The sequence below is a fragment of the Physcomitrium patens genome, chromosome 15 (assembly GCF_059467195.1).
Source record: "Physcomitrium patens ecotype Gransden chromosome 15, ASM5946719v1, whole genome shotgun sequence".
NCBI classification, from domain to species: Eukaryota; Viridiplantae; Streptophyta; class Bryopsida; order Funariales; family Funariaceae; genus Physcomitrium; species Physcomitrium patens.
In genome coordinates this window covers 15,183,393-15,207,768 of record NC_143424.1, presented here as the reverse complement: position 1 = coordinate 15,207,768, position 24,376 = coordinate 15,183,393, and the positions used below count along the sequence as shown (strand labels likewise).

At 37.8% G+C, this 24,376-nt stretch overlaps 1 protein-coding gene across 1 annotated transcript; it reads left to right on the top strand.

Annotated features, from left to right (window-relative positions):
- The first annotated feature begins 7,700 nt into the window (after positions 1-7,700).
- On the top strand, positions 7,701-22,532 carry LOC112292075 (callose synthase 12). Its single transcript, XM_024540211.3, has 29 exons — positions 7,701-7,994; positions 8,922-9,038; positions 9,293-9,379; positions 9,555-9,646; positions 9,870-9,999; positions 10,206-10,331; positions 10,526-10,590; positions 10,980-11,049; positions 11,229-11,348; positions 11,765-11,888; positions 12,232-12,355; positions 12,596-12,794; positions 12,937-12,989; positions 13,279-13,339; positions 13,458-13,539; positions 13,796-13,839; positions 14,162-14,248; positions 14,393-14,487; positions 15,034-15,109; positions 15,199-15,284; positions 15,742-15,823; positions 16,180-16,596; positions 16,809-17,117; positions 17,452-17,584; positions 17,770-17,989; positions 18,538-19,054; positions 19,421-19,786; positions 20,415-20,909; positions 21,194-22,532. The coding sequence occupies exons 1-29, from the start codon at positions 7,914-7,916 to the stop codon at positions 22,145-22,147; spliced, it is 5,412 nt and encodes a 1,803-aa protein (XP_024395979.1). The 5' UTR covers positions 7,701-7,913; the 3' UTR covers positions 22,148-22,532.
- Positions 22,533-24,376: the final 1,844 nt, after the last annotated feature.

The window sequence follows — 24,376 nt, the reverse complement described above, 5'->3', positions numbered from 1 at the left end:
CGATTCACCAGTACAACACATCGACCTTTCAACATTGATCGCCAAAAGTCCCTTTTCTGATCCCTACCCAAAAACCTTGTATCTTCTCTTTTTCTTAACTTCCCTAATTCCCGAATCTCTGAATCCTCTTTTCCACCTTAACCATTTCTGAATGTTTTTTTTTTCCCCTCTCAAACCCTAGTCTCTGAATTTCTTCAATCTTTTGTCTTGGATCCGGAATTGGCTCTGCCGTTAGAGATTTCTCTTCCATTTTTTGCCTTTTAAAAGGTTCTTTTTTCAGAAACAACGTTCTCTGAAATGGCACAAAAAAGAAGACAACCTGAAATGGAATCGAAACCCTCGTAATCGGGACCACATTGAGTCGCTCAACCAAATCAGGTCTCGTATTAGCTAAGAAGCCCATAGTAAGACCTGGATGTTCCCGTAATTGAGTCAAATTGGTCCTTTACGTCAGGCTCGCTGAGTCATCGATTTAGTCCTTTTGATTCTGTTGACTCCTACTATTGGACTCAAACGGAGCATTTCGTTACTAGTAAGTATGCCCTGACCGACTATGACGGGGTGTCTGAACTGGCCTCTAAATATTGGCACTGGAATCGATCGTTCCTCCCAATATTTGAGGTAACTGAATATTAATAAAAGTCTCTTTTCTTTATATTTTCACGGTATACTCGTGTTACAATACGACAACATGCTTTTTATGCTCTTCCTCATTTTTGGAAAATATCAAAATATCATCCAAATAGATGACAACAAAATCGTCAAGGTGCTCTTGGAAAATGTCATTCATCATATGTTGAAAGACCGCTGGAGCATTGATAAGACCAAAGGGCATGACATTATACTCAAAATGGCCATACCTTGTACGGAATGTTGTCTTCCACTCATCTCCTTCCTTGATTCGTACGAGGTTGTAAGCTCCCCTTAGATCAATTTTTGTAAAGATCCTTGCATGTCCAAGTTGTTCTAAGAGACTAGAAATCAAGGATAACGGATAACGATTCTTCTTTGTTACCTTGTTGAGGCCTTAATAGTCCACGCACATCCGCAACGAGCCATCTTTCTTCTTCACTAATAAGATGGGTGCTCCAGTTGATGATTTTGAATGACGGATGAAGTTCTTGGCTAGATTCTTGTCGATGTACTTCCGCAACTCCGCCAACTCCGTCTGCGATAGATTATAGATTGGGCCAAAAGGCGGTTGTGCTCCTTCTTACAAGTCTATGGCACAATCATATGGTCGGTGTTCCGGTAGCATGTCGGCATTTTTTTTTTGAAACACGTCTTTAAAATCCTTATATTGCTCAGGTATACTTGTTGTCAAGATCTTCTCTCTAGTAGTTGAAGCCGCATAAATGACAAACGGTGTACCTTCCTTGGATGATCTTATAAACGTTCTTGCTCCAGTGAATAAGGATTTTTCTATTCGGGGTTTTCTACTAGGCTTGCTCTTGGGTGGTTTTGTGGGAAAGGTCATCTTTTGCAACCTCCAATCTATGGATGGGTTATACTTTTCCAAACAGGAAAGACCAAGAATAACAGGATTTGATGGGGTTCTAATAATATTGAAAATAACATGACTACTATGGCCCTTAAACGTCACTTCTATAGATTCTGATTCATGGGTGACACTACCAGACAATAAAAGTCGCCCATCTATGACCTCAACGTGAACAGGTTTGGATTTTTGTACTAAAAGGATCTTATGACACTTCACAAATTCTTCATCTAAGAAATAAGTAGATGCTCCTGAATCTAATAATGCTAAGGTTCTTAGTTTTTGAGGGCCAATAAGCAAAGGGATTGTAAAGCAAAGGTCAAGTTGAGCAGAAAGAAAGGAACCCGCTTGTTGTTGCGATATTTCACTGTTCAGCCACAAGGTTCCTATTGTGGCTGGGTATTTTCATTTTCTTGAATAAACGTGCCTCTAGTCCTGACAATACGTCGATTTTGCTTCTTGGGGCAGTTTCCAACTTTGTGGTCATCTTCACCGCAATACAAGCATAGACCTTCCTCCATACTCCGCTTTTTTCTTCTAGAGTAAGAGATTTGACACGTACTGCATCAATTTACATGTCTTCTACCTCTGAATGTGAATTCACGCTTCTTGTTGACATAGTTGGGATGTGGAAAACCGTATGTTGTCTTGAATGTTGGTCTTGGCGATGTTGAAATAGGTGATTATCGGCCTTCACAGCTTGGTTAATAGCTTCGTTGAGCGTTTGTGGATCAGGAAGAGTTAACAGCAAATCCTTCACATCATCCCTTAAATCCCAATAGAATTGACTCATCAACGCTTCTTCGTCTCAATTGATGTCGCATACTAATTGCCTGAAGTCCGATGCATAGACTGATGTAGAGCGCATCCCTTCTCGTAGTGACCAGATCTTTGTTGTAGCCCATCGAATCTTATCGTGTTCACCAAATGCTTCCGCAAATGCCTCCAAAAAGGTTTCAAAGTTATTTAGTATGGACGATCGTTTCTCAAACAAAGGAGCAAACCATGATAGAGCTTGCCTTATAAGTAAGGTTCCAACAAGCTCAACACGTGACTCCTCCGTTGGATAGCGTTTGAGTTGTAAAACTGTTATCAACCTGATTTGATTGACGAATCCTCGAAACTTGGAACACATACCATCGAACTTGTCCGGAAGGCTAAGTCGGGGCTCTTTATGTTGTAGAACTAGCAATGCTTGTCGAACCTGAGGCAAAGTTGCTTCTCCAAGTGCAGAAGTTTGAGGCTGGTGCAACCTAGATTGTACCATCCCAGATGCTCTATCATTATGAAGCCTTGCCATGACTCCTTCAATCTCTGTAGTTCTTTGCAATAACGTAGCGAGGGCATTCATGATAGCATCCAACTTGGACTCCAAACTTTTCGTCATACTAATACCTTGGCCTCCAATCATTCTAAGAGAAGGACAGAAATGACTCTACAAGAAGACAATATTGGTTTAGAGGAGGGTACTCTGCAACCTCTAAAATGCCTTAAGAGCTTCAAGAAAAGGGATAATCTCCTCTCTTTAAGAAGAATAAGACTCCAATATTGTAACAAAAGAAGTATGAGTTTAGAGGAGGGTAATCTGCAACTTCTAAAATGCTAGTACACTTCCAAGCAGAGGGGTAGTCCACACTCTAACGAGGAAGAAACTAACTCTGATATCTGAGGTGAATGAAGTCTCGACAAACTGTCACGGATATAGAAATACAGACTTGAGATCTAACAAGAAGTTCAAGAAGAACTGGTAAGAACTAGATTAATCAGATGAATACAAGAACAACACCAGAGAGATGAGCTAGAGCTCCAAGAGATGTGTTGTCGAGACTGAAGAACTCTTCAGCCTCGATTCCAATATATATTCCTATTTAGGAAGCTTTTCAAGCAACTTCTACCAACTAGGAAGCTTCTAGAAGGTTCCAGAGACTTGCTTCTAGAAGGTTTTAGAAACTTATTTCTAGAAGGTTCTAAGGACTATGTCCCTAACATCTTCTACTAACTAAGAAGCTTCTAGAAGGTTCCAGAGACTTCCTTCTAGAAGGTTCTAGAAACTTGTCTTTAGAAGGTTCTAAGGACTATGTCCTTAACATATATATATTAAGAAAGAAATTGGAATGGCTATTGCCAAAAAGCCAAGAAAACTAGAGACCCTTGAAACTAGATTAGAACCAAGAAAAGAATTGACAAGAATGAAGAAGGCTTCACTGTTGTCTCTATATATACTATCTAACTAGGAGTTACGTGGCAACGTTCTATAGGATCTCCAATATTTGTTGACTTTGTAAGACACATGCCTTTATTTACAAGTTAAGTTTTTCTATGTGTGGGCCACATAGTTAGCTTGGTCTTCAAGCTAACAACATATGTGGCACGTGGCTAACTTGTTGACCACGTTTCTAATCCAAAAAGATAATTAAAGACTCCTATAAAGTCAAAGCAACATCTATAAAGCTTCTACGAAACTTCTATAGTAAATACTATAGAATTAATTTACTTTTATCTATTTTTATTCACTTCTATCTATTTATATATGTAATTACTGGCTTACATGAGTATGTCCGTGATAGATTACTATGATTTTGATGTAGTAGAGCTACAATATTTTTTATTGTCTATGTAGTGGAGTCTTTTGTTGGCACTAGAGGTGTGGTGGCATTGCAATGGAAGTTCAATATAATAATAATAATAATTATTATTATTAGTATTTTTCTTTTTGTGTGGAGAAGAATTAGAAATTAGGCAATACTAAAATAATTCAATTATATGGTGATTAGGAATTAAATTGTAAAATAACTTTCATGTCAACTTTAATAATTGAGCCTATACATGCCTATTAAGGCCAAAGACAAGAAAAATCAGTAAAATAGTAGTAAGTGGTATTAAACATTGAAAGATGGTATAGATGAATTAGAATCAAGCTAGCGCTACTAGTTGACAAGTATTTAAAAAAATATAAAATGTAAAATATAAAATGATACTCAGTTGGTGACTTGTTTAAATATTAAGTGGCAACAAACCTTTACAATCTAAGTTTTTTTATTCATTTGTGCAGTAGATCTATTATAATATTGAGGCGATAATCCACAATATTTGCATCTTTCTTTTAAAGTGCCTTATAACATAGAGGTGCAATGTTTGGTTATTTTGATAATAAGATTGGATTTAAGTTCAACTTGCAATAAAGCAACATCAAATCTATGATATAGTGAGATTTTTTGAGGATGTATTCACAATAGCTAATTAGGTGGATTTGGATGAATAAGATTTGGATTCAATTAGATTAAATTGGATGAATAATTAAGATATGGATGAAAAAACATTTAAATGAAATATCATACTTGAATGAATTATTATACATGAATGAATTTTTATTGATAGATGAAACTTAATTTTAAAATAAATTAATTAATTAATTAATTAAGAATTAAAATAAGGAATTTCTTTGACATGTATTTTGTGACTAAATTGCTATTGTAGGTGAGTCAATAATAGAGGTTTTACTTAATGACTTAGGTATTTAATAGGATTGAAGGATGATTTAATTAGAATTTAAAAAAGAACCACAAATTATTAAATTTATCTAATTAATTTATTTATTGTGAAATAAGGCAATCTTCTAAATAACAAAAGGTTGTTAAATCTATACTTGGTGATTTAAAGAGGTCAAGAATTAATTGATTAAGATTTTAATTAAAGCTAAAATATCTAAGAATTAAATAGTTAATTCACTTATTATGAACTAGAATAAACTTTCAACTAATAGAGGTTTATTTTAGCTCACACTTAGTCAAGAAGGATTGTATTTATATTATGTAAAATCTAAGCATAATATTCAATATTATTAAAAAAAAACTTTACACCTTATTTGAAGTTTTTAGCTTGAATTTTTATCTTAATTGTAAAGAAAAATGATAAATTACTTCAATTGTTTATAGATAATCAAAGACTCAATAAGATTTTAAATAAGAATAGATATCTTTTACATTTGATATTTAAACTTTTTAATCAATTGAATCAAAAAAAAGTTTACAAAAAAATAGATATACAAGAAACATATAATCTACTATATATCTAAAAAAGAAATGTATAGAAGACTAAATTTCAAACCATATATGGAAATTTTGAATATACTATCATGCCTTTTAAACTTACAAATGCACCAACTGACAAGGTCATGAATTATAAATAATAAAATCCTCAATTTACTATTTTAAAAATATAAAAAAATAATAATCATTCAAAGATAATATAATATAAATTTAAAATGGCTATTGTCAAAAACAAAAAGAAAAGAGACACTTCAAACAAGACTAAGAACAAAAAAAATATAAATAAGAGCAAAGAAGGCTTTATCTTTGCTTCCATATATAAAATCTAACTAAGAGCTATGAAACAATATTCTATAAGATCTCCGACATGTGTGTAACTTGTAGGATAAGTTTTTTTCTATATGTTCCACATATCTAACTTATACCACAAATTGTAAATATATGTGACACATAACCAACTTGTTTTCAACAGACAACAAATAATCATTTATGATTTTAATATGAATAAACTTAGTTTTTTTGATTAAAGATATTTCTTGTTTTTTTAACAAAGTTTTTGTCTATAAAATGTTATATTGGTAATAGTTTTTGTCAATAAAATATTATATTAGTATCTTCCACACTTCTTGCATTTTAAAACATACTTTGTAATAACATGATACATCATACTGTGAGATCTTGCACATATGCATCTTTTGATTATATGTTGATTTTACAATGATATATTTTCTAAATGTTTTTGAAGAAGGAGAAGAAGAAGAAAAAGAAAAAACTGCCATCACAAGCCATATTATTGTTAATGCATGTAATATGAAGTAATGATACTCTAAAACATGTATTTATTGAACATTTTCAATTTTAATGTATGAATCAATCAAATAAGAACTTAAACCTTAATGTACTTTTAAAGTTTTCAATATTATTAAAAGATTAGAAAGAGTAAGATAAAAACTTGAAAATGAATGTTGGTTTTGGTTAATACAAATAAAATAATATATTGCTTATAATTTATATAACATAAAAGCAAGCCAAGATATTTATAGAAAGTTTAAAACATATATTTCAGACTTGTAAAGATAGAGGATTAATGTTATTTCAAACATTACAATCACTTAGTGTATGTAAATTGCAAACATACGTGAGAATAAGTACCAGTATTATCAAGTTTTATTAATAGTAGAATACAATATAAAACTCCTAAAAAATCACAGCAAACATGAATATTTCCCAATATAAATACACAGACACCCATTCCTCAAAACCCCCCTCCTCCCCAAATGATTAATTCAACAAGGAATCAACAAAAAAAAAAAAAACAAAACAAAACAAAACTCTCTCCCTCCCATATCCACGGATTTGGGCTTGGGTGGAGTTTTCAAAAACATACAAAAATAAAAATAAAAATAAAAATTGTCTGGAGTAGCCAAAAAGCAAAAAACCCAACTGGAAAAGTAAAGTAACAAGGTCAGGAAAAAGGCAAATTTGAATGTGGGTGAGAGGGGCCAACCGGACCAGGGCAGCGCGGTAGCGCGGCGTTGCTTCCAAGACGAGGTGAGCTAGAGAGAGAGAAATTGGGCGGGCGAGTGAGCGAGCGATGTATTTCAACACCCAATCTGTCGACGCTGCCGATCGTCCAAAACCCACAACGCCGAGATTGGCTCACGTCGGGTGATTTTTTTAGTTTATTGTTTTTTTTGGGAGGCTCTTGCGGCATCGCCGTCACTCGTGCCGACGGAGTGCGGTGCTCAGTTCGTCGCTGACAATCGCCATTTGCAACTCCCGGTGCATCTCTCCCCGACGCAGACGGATTTGTCCTCCCTCCCTCGCTCCCTTTCCCAGGAGACTGACTGCATTTGCAAACCCGGGGTGGTCGTCGGTTGAGTAACGTGTGGGATTGTCTGTTGTAGTTGCGAGAGGAGTCGTCACGTTGGGGAAGCTGCGGGGTTGGTCCTATCCCCGTTACCGACTAGCTATTACCCGGCCACCATCCGCGCATCCCTCGCCAGCCTGGTACCGATTTCGCGTGAATCAGTCGGGACTTGCATGTAGCAGGGACGGGGCACACGTTTTTGCGACGCGACTTGGGTGGCATTGAGCGCTGGAGGGATTGCCTGGATCTCGTCTTTCTTACGCTGGGATCCGCGTCCTTGTGAGAGTTTCGGGCGTTATGGGGCTGTGAGGTTGGGGATTGAGGAGGTGGGGTTTTTTGGGGCGTAGGTTTTTGGGTGTAAGGGTTTTGGGTGTGTTGTTGTTGTTGTTGTTGAGGCGGGGTCTGGAGTTCGGGAGAAGGGTTTAGTGGTGAGATTCGGTGATCGGAAGAAGTAGAAGAAGAAGAAGAAGAAGAAGGGAGCGGGACATGCGTTGGAATGGGGGACCTTGTGTATAACATCGTTCCTGTGGACGATCTCTCGTCTGCGGAGGGGCATCCAGCGCTGAAGTTTCCGGAGGTACTGTAATTCTTCCAGTGTCAATTCTTTTACTAGGTGTTGGAGTCAAGCCTAGAAACTGGCTTTGCTTTTGGTGATGTAGGGCAATACAACAGGTGCTTGCGATTAACAGAAGGCTTTGAGATTTGTTCGTTGAAGAATTCTCATTCAGCTCATTTGTTTGTGGGGGTCAACATTATAGAAGCCGCAGTCTCGACGTCTACATTTCCAAACCACCTGTAATTTGGACTGTGGTCTTGTTTTTTTCAAGTCCACTGCTTACTCTGTAATGTGTGGATCAGTTCAAGCAGCATTGGCAGTACAAGTGTTTATGTTTGTTCAGTTTTTCCAACGATATAATACATAAGAGTTATTTTAGATCTGAGTGTAGAAAATCCTAGAATTCTAGTTATTCGACATGGTTCTGTGATTTCTTATTTTGCATGTAGGTTCGCTTTAGTAATCATTTTGTAAAATGTATTTTTCGTTCCTCAGTTGCGAATTTCCTTTAACAATCTCGAGCGCAATTTTCAACCATTGCAAGAATTCTGGTATCCGAAGGGGTGCCTTTGAAGTTGTTGGTACATTAACGTAGGCTATTTCTCAAATGTCTATCTTGAATCTCTTCCAGTGAGGCGAGGACATGACGTTTCAGCATTCTCGGATCAATAAGTCTTTTTTCATACTAACGTTAGTTTTTATGTTCCGATTACTACAACTGTGACAGTTCTTGAACCTCGCACCCATGATATCAAATCTTCTTCTTCATCGAGCTTCTGCACTTGATGATCATTGGTAGCGTCAGATGTGTTTTTTCAAGCATTTATGCTAGACTTCATACAAAGAGTGGTTTTAGGGCTGCAGTGTTTACTGAATCTGCTGTTGAGTACACACACACACACACTGCTTTATCTTTAGTTTTGTAAAAGACACTTGGTAATTGAACAGGTTCGAGGAGCAATATTCGCCTTGAGAAGCGTTGGTGATTTGCGAAAGCCTCCACATTCACCATGGCGACGCGACATGGATATCTTAGATTGGCTGGGTTGCTGGTTTGGCTTTCAGGTGTGACATTTATTCCGTTATGCCTTGTATCCTGCTTTCGATGAGAGTTTATCTGCTCTCAACTAGCAATGAGACGCTCTTTCCCGTTTGGCAGCTACGTGGTTTAATTGAAGATATATATATATATATATATATATATATATTTTCCTTCTGTCGAGGCGTTTCTCTTCTGCTAATCTCGATGTCTTTCTCTGCATATTCATTTAAATGAATTCTACGACACGGTCTCTTATGAGTTTCTGAATTCATGACAGGCTTCCAATGTCAAGAATCAGCGAGAACATCTGGTTCTTCTGCTTGCCAATGCTCAAATGCGGTCCAGTCCCGATTCATCGGACAAGGTAGAGACGTTGGGTGCTTGTATTACTTTTAAAATTTCTGATTTGAACGTTAAATTGTGGAGAACGTCTAGTATAATAGGATTGGCTTTGTATCATGCTAGCGTTGCTGGTGATTCAAACCTGCATTTTCTTGTGTTGTTCTAGTCAAATGTCTTACTATTCACTTTTGAAACAGTTGGATGGTAAAGTGGTGAGGAGGATCCGGCAAAAGGTGACAAAGAACTATCAGTCGTGGTGCAGATTTGTTGGCAGGGATTCAGCAATGAGGTGTGAATCAATGTGGAACCTCTCTGGATAATTAAAATGAAGATTTTTTTCTTCCCAAATATTGTGTGTGCTAATGACTCTAATGTAGGGCCTTAGTTAGGTCTTTTATGTCACGCCTCTTGTTCATCTCATGTGGAGTGAACTGAATGATGAGTTTTTAGAGTATGTATCTGTCTTTACATATAATAACATCGTTGCTGTTATGCTCTTCGTGCTTGTCTAGCTTGCCGCCAGGCAAGCGAGTTGGTGACGAACGACAGGAATTGATCTACACATCACTATACTTATTGATTTGGGGCGAAGCGGCCAATTTGCGCTTCATGCCTGAATGCCTTTGCTTCATTTTTCACAATGTAAATTCCTAAAGCGCTTTTGCACAAACATGTATTTACAATAAGTCGTCTTAGAAGCCACGTATTACGCAATGTAAAGGTCATCTGATAGTTATTTGGTAACTTGCTGCAGACGTTTGAGTTGATGCTTTGAAAGAAGTTGTTGCTGTTCACTCTACCTCTAATTATCCGCCTGACCCTCTGACGCAAATTATTTGCTTTGCCAGATGGCTCATGAGTTGACGACAATGCTTGATAAGAGATCGAATGGCGAGAACTCCAAACCATTTACGTGTGAACCTAATGGGTTTCTGAAGAAAGTGGTCTCTCCTTTGTATGAAGTTGTGAAAGCGGTGCGTTATCTCATTTTTGATCGTGCTGGTACAGCACATTGCTTGCTGTTTTCGTTTAGTAACTTAATTCCGTCACAATGTGGACACGAATCTAATCACCATAATGGTCGCAATTTCTGAATTTTCTTGCTTTTATGTTACTGTCTGGAGACGAAGATGAAGACACCAGCACTTGTATGTATATGTTGGTGCAGGAGTCAAAAGTGAACGGTGCTCATTCAAAGTGGCGGAACTACGACGATATTAATGAATACTTCTGGTATAGTATGTAACCCTTATTCAGTAGAAACGTATGATATCTGTAACCCGTGAAAATGCTGAACGTTTCTAAACATATTCAAACTTTCTGTTCGCTTTAATTTTTTTCTTTTCGCGTTTTATCATATGCATAATGTGGTGTAGCCTTTCTACTATATTAAGAGCACGCTACAGAACAGTCTACTCGCCCGCAAATGCGTGGATATCTAGTGCACAGATACTGGGGAATTTCGGAACTCTTCTAGTGAGACATTGTCTGGTGCATCTACGCCTGGCCTTTGAAGCCCGATGCACAGTTCTTCGGACTTTTGAAATCACTGCGACGTTGTTCGTGTAATGTCCCACGCAGTTAGTGTGGAACTTAATGTAGAAAGTGGATGCTCTGGTCAGGTCTGATCGATGTTTCACCCATCTAAAATGGCCATTGGACGAAGCCTCTAATTTTCTCGTCAAGCCCCAGGTTGGTTTCTTTACTAGTACCGGTTGAATGTATTGTGTTGGATACTTTAGGTGATTGATGGCACATGTCCTGAATTTACATATGTCGAACGTTCTCTCAGGTAGTAGAATTAAGATAGGAGGGTGTGCAGCAGTCTGTCATGTGTATGTATTAAGTACTTGGAATGTATATGGTAGCAGCCGGGTAAACCTTTGACGAGGCAAAAGGTGGGCAAGACTGGATTTGTTGAACAAAGATCATTCTTCCACATTTTTCGAAGCTTCGACCGACTGTGGATAGGTTATATACTGGTGCTGCAGGTGAGCTGACAATGTTCTATTTTGAACAACAGTTTTATGGGTATTACGAGTATAGTTGCGTAATTTTCCTTTGTAATGTTGGACGTTGGTGATTTCATACATGATGCTTGTTATGCTTGATTCATACAGCAATTGCGAAGAAAATGTGTATTTTTCAGAAAAATAGCTTTGACACTGGTTGTGGATTTTGGAAATGTAGTTAGTCATTACTTTGCTCGAAATGGTTCATGTTTTGTGACCTGCTCCAAGTTTACGGTTATAGATCAAATTCTCAAAGTTCACACAAAATATCTCTCTCGTAGTGTCGATCGGATTCAGCTTTGTGCATGTTTACTTTGGACTGCGGATGATTGAAAGAGAGAGCTCTTTTCTCCTCAGCCATGGGAACTGACGCATTGTTTACAATCTTTTTTCAGGCGTGTATAATAACATTGTGGAATGGTCAGCAAAGAGCACCTTGGGTCGAGTTGCAAAACAGAGATTCTCTGGCTCGCTTGTTGACCATTTTTATAACTTGGTCAGGCCTGCGACTTTTCTTAGGTACTCTTTCTAATATTGGTGGAATGACGTCATTTTTGAATTTAATGTTTTCATGAGTTGGTCAACTCAAACAAGCAGTTTTGAACTTTGAATTTTGAAGTTTTTTTATTTCAATATTGAATGTTTGGGTGGCACACCGAGCTGACTTTCGTTTTCAGTTTCTTTTCTATCTTAATTGCTACATGGGGTTGTGGATTTAATTTTTTGGCTGGAAAAGCTTCAATAAAAATTTGAAACCATGTCAATTTATAATGCAGTTATATTTTTACCTTGAACAAGTATCTTTAGAAATGAATCTCGAAACTTTACGCAGGGTCTAATTGGATGATTGCATTTGGTGCAGCCTTGCTTGATTTGGTTATGCAGTTTAAGCTGGTTTCCCGGGAGACATGGAAGACTGGGCTACGAATGCTTTTGAAAGTGGTGGCGGCTATTATTTGGGTTGGAGTTTTCTCAATACTCTACAGGTTAAGATCCATTTTTTACACTTCAATATCCCGAATATGTCATCTGTCAGTTTGCAAACCCTCTGCAGTATGCCAGGAGATTAAGAATCTCTTAGTTTTGGAAATCGACGAAGTAATTTTCTGCAAAGACGTCGGCACGAGTGGTTGAGGAAAGAATTGTCAGCCACCATCGACTTTTGAGAATTTATTTTGGAAGTCCTCGTCCAATGTTGTTGTTGCTGATGATATCTTGATTTGCAGAAGTATGTGGTCCAAGCGGCATCAAGATCATAGTTGGTCTAACGCTGCCAACACACTCTTCAACCGATATATATATGCAATGGCGGCCTTTATTCTCCCAGAGGCATTGGCACTTGCATTATTTATTATCCCGTTTGCTCGGAATTTTGTGGAAAAATCCAGATTCAAATTGTTCCATCTTTTGACCTGGTGGTTCCAGGTATGCTCGTTTATGATAAGACTTAGTTTTCGATGAAGTTGAGTATCATGGAAATGAAACGTTGTTTATATGCGGTACTCTGGTTATTATGGTTGGCAATGTTGTTAACATTGAGACTCCTGTCTGTTGGCCTATGTTACAGTCTCGCATATATGTTGCTAGGGGTTTAAGGGAGGGCCTGTTGGATAACTTCAAGTGAGTCCTAAGTTCCCTATCAGTTCTTGCACCCTCTACACCTTATCTGCTTCGATTTTGCTTGGGTTAGGAGATTTCGCAGTGAAAGTTGCGTATGAGAACTCTGTACAGTAGCATTCAGTTTATGATGAGTTCAGAAACTGTGGATGTTATTTCTTGAAGTTTATATAGAAATTTTCATTGCTTCACAACTCTTGATTAGAAACCAGTTCATCAATTATCAGGCGAATGCTTTATTGTCGATTTAGATTTCGGCGGCCTTTCCTTGCTAAAACCTTATGATCTCCAGGTACACACTGTTTTGGATTCTTGTGCTGGTATCCAAGTTCCTCTTTAGCTACTTCCTCCAGGTAAATTTGATTTTAAAGACATTTTTTCGTTGTTTCCTCTCTTGTAGATCAAGTCATGATTTATGTTGAAATGGTATGTGCACGGGTGGGAGTCTAATTACTTTCTCTGTATGTGCAGCTGAAACCTCTTATAACGCCGACGAAAGAAATCTTATCTATCACAGATATTCAGTACAGGTGGCACCAGATCTTCAAGGGAGGTATGAGCATTCCCTCTTGGATATTCAGAAGTGACTTAAGTATAAGCTTTGTGTATTGTGTGGCTTGTCGCGCGTGTATATTCTTTGTCAATGTCTCACTGAACACTCCACCGTACCGTCGTGAGAACTAGTAGTATTTGTCTGGTACGTGGTTTGAACCGTACCACATAAAACGAACCTTTAGAGTACGGCTTGCAAGTATTATACTCACTATGTGGTTTTTCTTACATGCGACTCTCGTTACATCTGATTGTAGGCAACAGAGTTGCGGTGCTTGCGATTTGGGCTCCAGTTATATTGGTAAAATTACTCATATTTCGTTTCTTGTATTACTTGTCTTAACCCTTTTTGCCCTTCTAGAGTGGCATTGGATAAGACAAGCCTGGAAATTGCGCAAATAGCTGAACGAAATGTAACTTATTGTCTCTTCTTGAGGCAGTGGTGTTACATGTGGGGTGTCTAGGACCGACGGAGGGGCATAATGCCATGAAAGGAATCGAACTGCCAGAATACTAGACGCATTACATTAGCTCACCTAGTCACTTATTTTCACCGTTCTGTCTAATCGCCTAGTTATTGTATGAACTCGTGCCTGTGTTTATAAGCTACTGTCCGTGTTCAGATCTATTTCATGGATACACAAATTTGGTATACCGTCTGGTCTGCGCTTGTTGGAGCATTAGTAGGCCTAATGGATCATCTTGGAGAGGTATTCATTTTCAATCACTGTATTTACACTGGAAGGACATTACTCGAATTAATCTGTTTCTCATAACCTTTTGATGTTTTCCATACCTTCTAGGTGCCGTCTAAATATTTCTAACTGTTGTATCTTTAATTCATGATGTTTCAGATCCGAGACGTCCATCAGCTAAAGATGCGGTTTAAGATGTTTCCTCATGCTGTTCAATTCCACCTCATCCCTGCGTCAGAGAGTCTCAAACAACAGTAAGTTGTATTACCATCTTGTACTCTTATTCACTGTTTTATATTGTGAAGACGATATCATTGCAAATATTTTCGCTACTCTTGAATTAAGGAAAACTATCCACTAAATCATGTTCTCTGTACTTGCGGCCAATCAGCGTAGCAGGTTTTTGGATAATTGCTTATTGTTGAACATTTATTTCTGAAAAGCATGCACTCATATACTTAAGAACATGTTAGTTGAAGTGGAGGTCAATCTGATGCATTTACTGTGCAAAAGTGTCACAGAGGGCATATTCTCAGCAATCAACAAGTGTGGGAACGTAACTTTTGAAAAAAGTTTGCAGTGTTTTTCACTAGTGTCAATTAACATCAATCAAAATGTCATTTTCGCAGTTATGAAGATTGAAATTAAATTTCTTTTTTTGTACTACACCATCCAAAGATCTTGAAAGTATTATAGCAAAAGTTCACCTTCTCTTGCACTTCAAAGGTCATGAAGTGGACAAGGAAGCCCCACTCAATTTTTTGCTTAGTGTACTCAAATATGTCCTGTTTTTGTTTTAGGTTCGGCTGGACAGCTTATTTTAGGAATTTTTATCACCGTACCCGACTCCGATACGGTACCGGAGTGTCACCCCAGGTAACGGAGGTGAATGAAAGGTCTTTATGTTATGTTTACTGTGAAAATTACCTATTATTCTAGCGTTTTCTAAATGTTTTAGCGTACAGGAGGAGCAAGTGGAGGTCAAACGCTTTTCACATATTTGGAATGAAATTCTAAAGATTTTTCGAGAAGAAGATCTCATAAGTAACAGGTTCGCTCTTTATCCTAAAACTTGTCTTTCTACATGTGCTGGACCCTAGAGTCTATATCCTATACTCAGATATTCTTTTTGTGCTTTGCTTTGCATAAATGTTGTGTGGGCTAATTTCCGTTAGTTCTGTGACTTGTTGGAACCTTCTCTGCTTATTTTGAATGGGTTTATTATCGTTAAGAAAGTAGAGGAAGAAGGATGATTTCTGGTTAGATTTGTGGAAACTAGTAAGGCAGGTTCATTTCCCTGAATGAAACTCTTTTTTCGGAATCATTTAAAGCCTTTTTTTTTTTTGTTGCCAACCGCATGTCTTGTAAATAATCTTCTATTCGATTCACAAAATATAATTCTTTCATCCTAAAATTGAAGATCGCCACCTTCACTTCTAAAGTTTGAATATGAAATTCAGTTCCAGTTTTATGTTTAGTGTTGGTTGCCTTTTTTGACATGCTCACAGAGAACTGGAGTTGTTAGAAATACCAGCACAAGTGTGGAATATTTCAGTATTTCAGTGGCCTTCAACATTGCTCGCAAATGAGGTCAGTATATTGTCGTGTTGGTTGTCTTGCATTGACATCAAGGAATCAGATTTAGGTGTTTGTGGTCACTTCATCACTAGGTGCTTGATTCTGTATTAGCTTAGAATTGTCTCATGAACAACTGTAATCCGAATATTGCGAGAATGTTGAAATTGACAACTGAAGGAGCGGTTCTAGCTTGATATGTATGAGAAATAGCGTGCCTGTGAGATAGTTTTATACCCGAGATTTAAGGAGTCAAATCTTTGAATAATTTAATTGATAATGTATGTGGTACCAAAGGTCAACATACTGGAGTACAGTATGATTTTCTTCTCCTTCGCATGGTTCTTACTTGATTTTTTCTGTATGTACAGATTCATACTGCTTTGAATATTGTTAAAAATATGCATGCAGAAGACAAGGCTGTGTGGAAGAAAATTATCAAAAGCGACTATCGGCGATGTGCTGTTATTGAGTCCTACGAAAGTATAAGGCATATTCTAAAGAATAGAATCTTGAGAAAGAATTCATCCGATCAAATTTTGGTGTCAACCCTCTTTGATGACCACATTGACAGAGCCCTCAATCAAAAACCTATGGGGCAATTTACGGAGGCTTTCTCTCTATCAAAACTACCCGGTGTTCATCAACGTATTCTTACTCTTGTCAATAGTATGTTGGCACTAAAAATGTTGCTCAGTAAACATGATAAAGCACGTGAATTGGAGACGGCAAGGGATGCGGAAAGTGAAAAAGCACGTGATACTGAACACGAAAAGGCACGTGAGAAGGTATGATCGCATTTTACGGAATGGGGGCAGTCATTATGAGGTCCCATGACATTTTTATTGTATTTTTCACTTCGAAAACTTCACTGTTTACTGTCTTGTTGTTTCTTGAAGGATGGGATAGCACAGCTTCGAACTTTTGTTTAGTCTTGGTACTTCTCGAAAGTCTTTTTACAATATCTACTGATTTGTAAATTTTCTTTTTGTCTGTCCAGGTGGTTAGTTCATTGCAGGATTTATGGAATTTTGTTACCACTGAATTTGCGAAAAAGAATGAGAGGGACCGCATCAATGCCAGCTTCGAAGATAAGCATTTTGGTCCGAAGGCGTTGGCAAATCTCTTCAACAATTCGGTTGAAATACCTCATCACAAGGATGAAAGTTTCTACAAACAACTCAAGCGGCTACAGACCAGCTTGGTAACAAAGGACACCCTTCTGGATGTTCCGCATGGTCTGGAGGCCCGGCGCCGCATTTCATTTTTCGCCAATTCTCTCTTCATGACTATGCCGCGTGCCCCACAGGTTTTTTTATTTTATTTTATTTTATTTTAATTCTCACATTCACTTCATCAAGTACATGAGTGGTTAACAGTGCTGGAAATAGCTGCATATGTGATAAATTTCTGCAGAGCATGTGTAATTCAGGGTTTTCTTTGGAGGATACATGTAGTTGTTGAAACTCAACATGGTCTCTGGCTTTGCAGATCTCATACCGTAGTTAAGTTCAGATAGTCATGTCGCCTGGTACATGTTTCATGTCAAGTTTCGCAACTGGTTCATTCCCCTCCACCAGATCATTGGCCGCTACGTACTTTTCTATTTCTGATACCATTCAAGTCTTTTTGATACTTAACAGGTGGAGAGAATGAATGCTTTTAGTGTTTTGACTCCTTATTATCATGAAGAGGTCATCTACTCGTTGAAAGACCTTAATACTGCAAATGAAGATGGCATCACTACCTTATTTTATCTGCAGAGAGTCTTTCCTGGTTCGATCTCAAGCATAAACTCATCTTATTTTAAACGTACCTTTATTAGCGTTTTCAAAATACCATATCACATCAGCACTTACGGATAGTAATGCTTCCTTGTGTGATTCGTTTGTCCTGAGCATTTCGTGTCTTACTTGTGGACGTAAGTATTATGTTGCTTGATATTTAGTCGATTTTTTCAGATGACTGGAATAATTTCAAGGAGCGGTTTGGAGGTTCAAAAGAATCTGATGAAAAATTTGTTAATCGCATGAGTGGTAAGGATGACCCAAAGAAGGACGATGCAAAGAAAAAAGATCCTGAAAAGAAACGTGATGAAGTTGGCCTTGAGCTTTGTTTGTGGGCTTCTTATCGAGGACAAACACTTGCACGTACTGTGCGTGGTATGATGTACTATGAGAGGTCAGATCCATTTCTCGTGCTGAGTCTCGTGTCATGCGTCACCTGTAAATGTTCAGCTTTCTGTTCTTTATAAGTTTGGTCAGGACCCAGTGTTGACTCGTAGCTGTCGGAGCTGCACATGAGATTTGTTGGTCACGTAAACTACACCAATAACATTGTGTAGTGTGTGATATTTCAATTATGTGTCTTACCATTGTCAATTTTAGTCTCAATATAATCTGTTAGTCTTGCATATGTGCACATGCCTCAGTTTAAGTAATCATGTTTGAATTAGTTGCAGTGACGCTGAATCTTCTGTGTATCCTTCGAAAGATTGAAGCTAATTCAATTTGAGTGTTGTCGATGTCAGCACCGCACAATTCCCGTGCTAGTTGTTTGATCTAATACCTCGTCTTTATTGTTCAAATAAATTTCCATTGACCATTCTCAGACGTTTATGTTGCATTTTAATGTGTATCTCCATGGTCATCGTTTTACATTCGACTTATGCTCAAGTTCTCCGGGATTTTTATACATGTGACAGTGTCTCGACCTGTGGTTTCTTGCAGAGCTCTTGAATTTCAGGCCTTCTTAGATGCTGCTGAAATACGAGATCTCGACGAACTGCTAGGTTATAAAGAAATGATGGATCGAGCTTCAAGCAGTACTAGTGAAGGGTCCAGTCGGCGGCGTCAAGGTGAAACTTCAGAGCAAAGAGAGAGTATTAATGAACAGAGGAAGAGCGCGGAGCTTGCAATTGCTGCCATGAAATTCACCTATGTGGTTGCCGCTCAAGTATATGGAGCTCAAAAAAAGAGTGGGTCAAATGCTGCGAAGAGTATTGCTTATCTGTTGGAATTATATAAAGGTCTCCGGATTGCATATGTGGATGAAGTGGATACACCTGCTGGCAAGCAATATTTCTCTGTTTTAGTCAAGTATGACAGAGTTGCTAAGTTGGAGATGGAAGTTTTTCGAGTTCAGTTGCCTGGGCCACTGAAGCTAGGGGAAGGGAAGCCAGAGAATCAAAATCATGCTCTTATCTTTACAAGAGGCGATGCTGTTCAAACTATAGATATGAATCAGGTTATGATACTTCTATATTGCAAAATTGGTCAAGCAGTAATCATTACAGGTCTTTGTAGATTGCTGGCATCAACTTGGATTCAATGTGTTTTCTTGGTTCATCCTCTGGCCGTAGTGATAGAATTGATAGAAAATAAGTTTGAGATGCTTCTAACCTGTTTATTTTGTCTTGAAGCTTCTACTATTCTTACTTTTTATTTTTCTTTTGACCAGTCTTGCTTCCTGGGTGCAAGAAGTGGTTTTCTTGATAGATTTTCCCTTGATTATGAAGTGTGGGAAGTGTCCCGATCTTGCTACACTTGGGCTTGTGAACTAGAATGACCGACTAGTGTGAGCTAAGTATGATGGTGTCGTTTTGTGTTACAGGAAATGTATTTTGAAGAGGCTTTGAAAATGCGTAATCTCTTGGAAGAGTTTGACAAACGCCACGGTGTTCGTAAACCAACTATATTGGGAGTTCGTGAGCACGTCTTTACTGGTTCAGTCTCATCATTAGCCTGGTTCATGTCAGCTCAAGAAACAAGTTTTGTGACACTAGGGCAGCGTGTTCTGGCCAACCCACTGAAGATTCGAATGCATTATGGGCATCCCGATGTTTTCAACAGGTTGTGGTTCTTGAGCCGAGGAGGTATCAGCAAAGCATCTAAAACAATCAATATAAGTGAAGATATTTTTGCTGGCTTCAATTGCACACTGCGTGGTGGCACTGTTACCCATCATGAATACATTCAGGTGCCATTTCTTCTCTCGTAGTCAACAGTACATTGAAATAATTCTAACCCTCTTTTATGAGCTTCTATTTGCATCTTCTTCTTCTTCTTCTTCTTTTTTCTTTTTTCTTTTTCTGTTCTTTTTTCTTTTTTCTTTTTTCTTTTTTCCGCCCCGGTATTGAGTCTTTAACACTCAGAATGTTTTAATTTGCTCATCTTTTGTGCATCGATAATTGGTCTAATTTTTTTTTAGAGATTGAATAAAAAGTTTGAGTATTCACTGCATTATTAAGCAATTTGTGGTATCTATCACTAGTAATTAATGACCAGTTATGGGCATGGATCAGAAAATGAATAGAAGATGATGATTATTAGTGCAGTACCAATTACTAGTTATGGGAAGTGCCACTGTCACAACTTGAATTTGTTCTTACTAATTCCTATTTTCTACTTCGAAACACGTAATCTGCATCAATTATCAAGTCGCACTAAGCAAGTTTATTTTATTTTAACTGTTAAATTACTCTTTATTTTAGCAGCGATAAGTATAGACAGTCACTTGTACATTGCACCTGTCGTTTGTGTAATAGTTTCAGACATTGTGATGAGTCGAACTTATCATTCACCAAACTTTGTGTTTGACTGGACAGGCTGGAAAGGGCAGGGATGTGGGTCTAAATCAGATTGCCATGTTTGAAGCCAAAGTGGCAAGTGGTAATGGCGAGCAAGTTTTGAGTCGAGACGTGTATCGCCTGGGCCACCGCCTTGATTTTTTCCGAATGCTGTCGTTCTACTATACGACAGTTGGATTTTTCATCAATAACTTGTTAGTTGTGCTTACAGTATATGCCTTTTTATGGGGCCGCGTTTACTTAGCAGTGAGTGGGGTAGAGGCTTCTCTTCAGAACTCGAAAATCTTAAGCAACACAGCGTTATTAGCCTCCTTGAACCAACAGTTAATTGTACAGTTGGGAATCCTGACTGCACTGCCCATGATCGTTGAAAATGCTTTAGAGCATGGTTTCACGAAGGCCTTGTGGGAGTTCTTCACGATGCAGATGCAGTTGGCATCTGTTTTCTTCACCTTCTCAATGGGCACACGTGCTCACTACTTCGGTCGTACTGTACTTCATGGTGGAGCCACTGTAAGTCTCGACCTTGCCTCTTTATCCTGTTTTCTTGTTTCATTTACCTTTGTGCCTTCCTCTTAGCTGGTGATATGATGACCAGTCCATCTCCTCATACTTGATGTCGAGTTTTCACCTTTATAGTCAGCAATGGTCTTCATTTAGCATAAGCAAATGGACTTCTAGACCTCGATCTTATCAGGAAGGTTTTTGTTTAACGTCTGGCAGCGTCAAAATTTTCCAGTTTTTGTATTGCATTGTGGCATGTACTGACGCTCCTGTACATAAATTGGGTTGTGCAGTACCGGGCTACTGGTCGTGGGTTTGTGGTGAAACACGAACGGTTTGGCAAAATTTATAGGCTTTATAGGACCAGTCATTTCGTTAAAGCCATTGAGCTCATCGCGCTCTTAATCATCTATCGTGCTTATGGATCTAGTCGATCATCCACGACTTACTTACTTATTAGTTTGTCTAGTTGGTTCCTTTCGCTGACATGGCTGGTGGGGCCCTTCATCTTCAACCCGTCTGGTTTTGACTGGCTGAAGACTCTGGAGGATTTTGAAGACTTTATGGGTTGGCTGAAGTACAAAGGAGGCTTTATAGTGGACTCTGAGCAAAGTTGGGAGAGTTGGTGGATGGAAGAACAATCACATTTTAAAACCACTGGTATTTTGGGAAAAGTGGCGGACATAATTCTTAATCTGCGATACTTCTTCTTTCAGTATGGGATCGTCTACCAGCTCAACATAACTGCGACCAGTCAGAGCATATTTGTGTATGTTATCTCATGGAGCTACGTAGTTGTGGCTGCTTTGATCCACTTCGTCCTCGCCGTTGCTGGCAGTCGCTACTCTAACAGGAAGCATGGTCTTTATCGAGCAATCCAAGCAGCCCTCATCACAGTGATTGTCGCAATTATCGTGGTGCTGAAAGTTTTCACAAGCTTCAGTTTAAGAGATCTCTTCACCTCATTGCTGGCTTTCGTGCCCACTGGTTGGGGCATCATCCAGATCCTCACTGTTATTAGGTTTCGAGGTCTCGAGAAGTCCTTCGTGTGGCCCGTAGTCGTTAATGTAGCTCGACTTTACGAGTTCGGCATCGGACTCATTGTTCTGGTTCCTGTCGCTGTTCTATCGTGGCTTCCTGGTTTTCAGGCCATGCAGACTAGGGTTCTCTTTAACGAGGGTTTTAGTAGAGGTCTCCAGATTTCGCAGCTCTTTGCTACTGTTCAGAAGGTCAAAAAGTCAGATTAAAGATTTTCAAGCTTGGCCTGTGAAGCTTGTTCTCTACCAGCAAATCACTGGTTGCAGTGCGTTTGCCTTTTCTGCATTAAGCATGTGGAGACCATTGCATTCCGGTGCCCTCAACAATGGTCAACAACAGACTTTCATTAGTATGTTTCCGCCATTACCTTTATAATGAGGTGGAGGTAAGTGGGGGGTGCTGATAACACGTGGAGGAGCTTTGTTGTGATCATTTGTCCTAGCGAAATGCTCATTTTGTTAAGCATATAATCTGTACTGGTCAAAAAGCTGTCGAGGTAAAACAGTCTGTCAAGTGGGAATCCTCCATGGTCGTGGACGAACATGTTCGTAATTTCAGCTTCAATATATCTTGAGACTTGTATTTTATTCAGTACTTTCAGGTGCAGATCCAATATTTATGGTGTTGTGTTAATTGTATGTAATGTCAAGTAAAGTGCAGTGGTGCCTTCGGATAAGTGATAGACACTTCCAAGTGATCTGTATTCATCATTTTCAATTAAATTGATTGTAGATGCCACCAAGTTGAAAAATCCCAATGTTGCCTTCTGAACTATTTCTACTTTTTGTTGAGAGCATTAAATGTAGTTAGTGCTCTCTATGCTATTTACTAAAGTCTATAGTAAATACTGTAGTTACAATGTTTGGAATGCAGTGGAGAGAAATTGTTTATCTTCTCTTCTTTTTATATATGTGAAAAAAATCATATCAAAAAATTCTCTTTGGTATGTGTATGTTTTTATACATGTGTGTGCATATTACTTCTAGCTATTCTTGTCTCTCTCTCTAAAATATTCTCAACATGTTATCAGCACGATTGTTTTTATGCACTAGTTTTGGTTCTTAAAAAAACTTATGTGCAATTTATCCTTTGTTTTTTCAGTTATTTTTATTTTCCCTTGAATTGTTGTTGTTGTTCTTATTGTGCTATTGTTGTTAATGTTGTAGTATTGAATTGTTGTTGTATTGTTGTTGTCTTGAGTTATTGTTGTTGAACTTTGCCACTGATTGTCGCATCTTGCTATTGATTGTTACACCTTGCCATTGACTATCGCATCTTGCTATCGATTGTTGCATCTTATTGCTATTTGTTGCATCTTGCTACCGATTGTTGCACCCTGTTGCCAAATTGCCATAGTTCACTACAAACTCTTATTTTTATGGAGAAATATATATATATATATATATATATATATTTTTGATTTCAAGTATCAACTTTATCATTTTATTTGGCTTTACATTTTAAGGTGCATTTTACTCAACTTTTTCTACTTGATCTTATATTTTTGTTTAAAGATTTATTTATAATGAGTGCTTCAACATCCTCAATTGCCTCTACTATGATTCCAACTATCCCCACTACATTCTAACAATTTCAAGCAATTCTATTTCCACCGTTGGCTGCTGATGGAAACAATTATCTATTATAGGCAAAAATAACAAAAGCAAATTTATTTACAAAACAACTCTCGGATGTAATTCTGTTTGAAGAATCTTCTACAATAATTCCACTTACTATTTGTTTAAAGAATCTCCTACTTCAATTCCTCTTATTATCTGTTGGAAAGAACTTCTTCTCTTTTGTCGTCATCTTGTACCTGCATTGCAACATCAATATTTGGAATTGGAAGATCAAGCTAAGCTCTAAGAGAATCTTAAATCCAGGTTTTTTCCATATTTGAATAATTTTTTCTTAGACTTTGAAATATTAAGTGTATGAGATTCTAGAACCATGGTTCCAATAGGATGAGCTTCTGTATTACGTAAGAGTAGCTTGTTTTATTTCTTTATAAGAAGAAGATAAGACACGAGATCAGAATGACTTTAAAATTTCATGTTCTTATATTATTGTGCAAGCATAGTAGATGTGGGAAGAAATGTAGAGAGAGTTTTCTCAATCATTTCTTCTTTAGAGATTCTTTGTCTATATAACTATAGTTGTGAGACAATACGGTATATTTCATTGTTGAAAGCATTTAAATTTGGAAAATTCAAGATACATAATTGTATCCAATCATGTCATGCACGTGGAAAGAAAATAGTATTTTGAATGAGGCTCGTGAAGTTTATACCATGGATGCATCTATAGATTTAATTGATGTTGATGATTTAGAAGCTTATATGAATGATAAAACCTCTAATGGTGAGTCAAATGATGTATTCATTGATTCTACAACAATACATACTATCTTGTGGGATAGACGATTTTTATTGAAAAAT